Genomic DNA, 4247 nt, shown 5'->3' on the forward strand with positions numbered 1-4247 from the left:
TTGACTTAAAAGCTGATTACACAGAGTGTGAGGCGCATTAGTCAAAAGAGAAGAGAGCCTCCCACTGAAAGACTGACTATTAGATCACACGTAGATAGATAAACCCTTACAACTGAATATCCTGCTGTGATTACATCTTATAAACATCCCTGGATTTTAAAGACAGACATCACTGGTTGAAGACGCCCCAGCAACCACTGCTGATACTAAGGTTTCCACTTAAGTTGGGACATTAAGTTTTCGGACATCATGGCGGACCGGTTCAATAAGGTTCTGCTGCTTGATGGCAGAGGACATCTACTTGGACGTCTTGCAGCCATTGTGGCTAAAGAGGTCCTGCTGGGTCACAAGGTGGTAGTGGTGAGATGTGAGGGCATTAACATCTCTGGAAACTTCTACCGCAATGAACTGGAGTACCTGGCTTTCCTGTGTAAGAGGATGAACACCAATCCCTCCCGTGGACCATACCACTTCAGAGCTCCCAGCAAGATCTTCTGGAGGACTGTCAGAGGTATGCTTCCTCACAAAACAAAGCGAGGACAGGCTGCACTGGACAGACTGAAGGTGTTTGATGGCGTCCCCCCTCCATACGACGAGAGGAAACGTATGGTGGTCCCAGCTGCCCTTGAGATTGTGCGCCTGAAGCCCACTCGCAAGGATGCCCTTCTTGGGCGCCTGGCCCATGAGGTTGGCTGGAAGAACCAGGAGATCACAGAAACCCTGGAGGCGAAGAGAGAAGCGAAGTCTGAGATCACCTACGAAAATAAAAAGACTGTGATCACCATGAGAAAGAAAGCAGAGAAGATCGCAGAGGCCAAGCTTGCACCATACACCGCTGTTCTCAAAGAATTTGGAGTCCTTGTCTGATTTGGTGGCCAATAAAGGTTCTAAAGGAAACTCTGCTCCTCTGACCATCTCTCCTGTCAACATGTCCCTTCCCACTTCAAAAAGAAAAAACTATGTTCTCTCCAGTAAAAAATGTTTTAAGAAGCTCTGACGTTTCAGCGCCCTTCAAGGCGGGGTCGCTTCCCCCCCTCATCCAGCATCTTACTGGTACTTGAAAATAATTTTATATTATATAACTATAAAGCCATAAACGCAGAGGTGCAGGACTCAACTCACCCTTGGATGGATAGCTACTCATGCAGACATAAAACTTTGTACAGGCGTGTGATGTCAACACATCTTTTTTTTCTGCATTCGGAGCAAGCCTTGCATTCTGTGGACCTTAATGACCAAACTAATAGATAAAACAGAAATAAAAAGTACGGCATGACATCACAGGTTCAGCCCTATTCCTTGAGTTTTTGGGTTTGTGGGTTCCTGACTAAATTTTCCGCAACGAATCTGAGCACACGCATGGCAGTGTGCACGCGCACGAACACACTCGAAAAACATGGTAAAAACACTGAAAACGCTGGCACAGAAGTGTATACTTATTAGTATCTCCGTCTAAGTGTTAAGAGGGAAATAAAGAAGCAAAAAAATGGAAACGGCATTCCGATGTTGACTGAAGCGCCAGTGGGACGTTGCTGATGCACATACACAAGCGTTGTATTCTAGGCTTGGGGTTCAGCACTGCTCAACTGTCACCCGGCAATGATGGGCACTAACCAATGGCACAGCACGTCGTCCTGTGTTCACTCCATTGCACAGGTTTTGTCTTTCAGTCATCCAGCTCTCCAAATACAAAGGGAATGCAAGGAACACAACCCAGAACAAACCACCAGACAATTTTAGATGTTTCATACACCTACCTTATCCCAAGGCAACCCGTTCTCACCCTCACTGCGTCTCTCCCTTGACGTGCTTTGGACTCGCTTTTGGCGCCATGCCTGAAACATGCTGGGATGCTTTCCGTTTTTATCTGAGACGCGCAGGGAGAGTGTTAGTGCGCATGCGCCGACACATGTTGACTTGAATAGTTATCTCCCCTGAGTGGGAGGCGAACCCGGACCTCAGTGATAGTGGCCACCTTATTGCTCTACTTACTGAGCTACCGAGCGGCTGGCTAAACCCCCTTTTTTGTGTTATCTTTGACAACGTGGATACTGGGGGACTAATATTTACTATTCTGTCCATAACGGCACATAACTTGGTAACGGCGCTGAGTCGGCTCATGCGACCTTCGCACCACCCCGACACGGCGACTCGCTCGCTAGCGCTCGCTCAGCGGTGTCTCGAGGGGCTCAAGGTCGCCTGAGACGGCATGCCTCCGTCGCGATTCCTGTGGTGTGGGCAGTAACGTCGGGTGGCTGGGGAACCCAAGGTAGTGGTTTCAAATCCTACTCGGGATTCCCTTTTTGAAGCGGTGAAAGCCGCTTCCAATGAGTGGCTTTGTGTGTCCCATGTCCATATATGGTCATTTCAGTCCAAAATGAACAGGTTTTATCAAAAACAAAATGTGTGTCCCATGTCCATATATGGTCATTTCAGTCCAGAATGAACAGGTTTTATCAAAAACAAAATGTGTGAACCCATGTCCATATATGGTCATTTCAGTCCAGAATAAACAGGTTTTATCTCTCCCGTACGTTCAGAACATGTGTGTAGTGTCCGTCCCGGTCTGATGATTGAATACTTTGAGGATTGGTCAAGCTTCACATGACAATTCGGCCCTCCAGATAAAATCATTAATTCATTCAGAATATATAGAATGTATAGTTCATAACTCTAGAACACATAGAATAACAGTTCACCGCTTCACTTCGAACCGAGGTTTGATTTTTTCTTTTTTGCTGGCGATTTTAGACCTGACAGCTAGAGGGAGCAAGTGTAGAAAAGAATGTGTCTGGGGCCGGAGGCATTGGGCATACCCGAGGTGTCCCACACTGGAAGCAGTGGAGGTTAGAACATGTTCAGTTTCATCTTTACCCAGCTGAGTGCTGCGTTTACTAAATGTAAACATCCTTATTTGTTTGAATCACCTTATGTGAGCATATTATAATATGGATCTCCATATTTGCGTACCAGGGGTCTCCAGTTATGGGTAACTGGTCCGACATACATCACTGGCTAGATGGCCAAGACAAGGGCGAGGTCACTTGTCGTCCTGAGGCGTCTTATAGTAATAAAGAATGAACAGAACTATGAATTACTATCCAAAATAAAGATCCAAACATGGCTGTACATGGCTGTACATTTCCAATAAAACTATTTGACGCATACATTTTTGTATGATAGGAATGAGCTTTGGCCTTGGCCCCTCAGATGTGGGGGTCCTTGACCCCTCAGAGGACTGTAGCTATGTGGGGGTCCTTGACATGGACAAAGGGAGACAGACACACCCAACACACCCAGACATTCCTGTGTTTACAGCCAACAGTAGGATTTATAGATGTCCTAAAAAGGCATATTGTGGCATGTTTGTTTATGTCAAGTTGCCTTGGTTACCCAATATTCCTCTGAAGGCTCATTCTGGAGTTGTGTCGAACTCCATATTTGGGCAAGGCTGAGGTCATTTAATGAGGTCAGATTTCAGTCAGTTTGACTTAAAAGCTGATTACACAGAGTGTGAGGAGCATTTGTCACTGAAAGACTAAATCACACAAAGAAAGGTAAGCCCTTACAACTGAATGTTCTGCTGTGATCACATCGTAAACATTCTTGGATTATAAAGACAGACATCACTGGTTGAAGACGCCCCAGCAACCACTGCTGATACTAAAATAATTTCCACTTAAGTTGGGACTGTGAGGACAGCTGTGGCTCAGCTGGAGAAGACACTCAGTCAAGAGATGAAGAAGCTGTGTGATGTTGAACTGAGGAGGTTCCAGCAATACGAAGTAGATGTGACTCTGGACCCTGATACAGCACATCCCTGCCTCATCCTGTCTGAGGATGGAAAACAAGTGAGCCATGGAAACATACGCATGAATCTCCCAGACAATAAAGAGAGGTACTCTCCATGCGTCAGTGTCATAGGAAAACAAAGCTTCTCCTCAGGAAGGTTTTACTATGAGGTTCATGTTAAAGGGAAGACTGACTGGGATCTAGGAATGGCCAGAGAGTCCATCAACAGGAAGGGAAGCATCACACCGACCCCCAACGATGGTTATTGGACTTTAGTGTTGAGGAATGGAAATGAGTACTGGGCTTGTGCTGTTCCTGATGTCCTCCTCCCTGTAAGAAAGCAGGTCCAGAAAGTGGGAGTGTTTGTGGATTATGAGGAGGGTCTGGTCTCCTTTTATGATGTGGAGGCCAGAGTTCATCTCTACTCTTTCACTGGTTGCTCCTTCACTGAGAAA

The 4247-nt window shown here is 46.2% G+C and overlaps 1 protein-coding gene across 1 annotated transcript; it reads left to right on the top strand.

The window, feature by feature from the left end:
- Positions 1–249: 249 nt before the first annotated feature.
- LOC308301386 (large ribosomal subunit protein uL13-like) lies at positions 250–867 on the top strand (the record flags this gene model as incomplete). Its single annotated transcript, XM_080745358.1, has 1 exon — positions 250–867. The coding sequence occupies one exon, from the start codon at positions 250–252 to the stop codon at positions 865–867; it is 618 nt and encodes a 205-aa protein (XP_080601484.1).
- Positions 868–4247: the final 3380 nt, after the last annotated feature.

The sequence above is a fragment of the Nannobrachium achirus genome (genome assembly GCF_963921795.1).
Source record: "Nannobrachium achirus genome assembly, chromosome: 16".
In the NCBI taxonomy this organism is placed as follows: Eukaryota; Metazoa; Chordata; class Actinopteri; order Myctophiformes; family Myctophidae; genus Nannobrachium; species Nannobrachium achirus.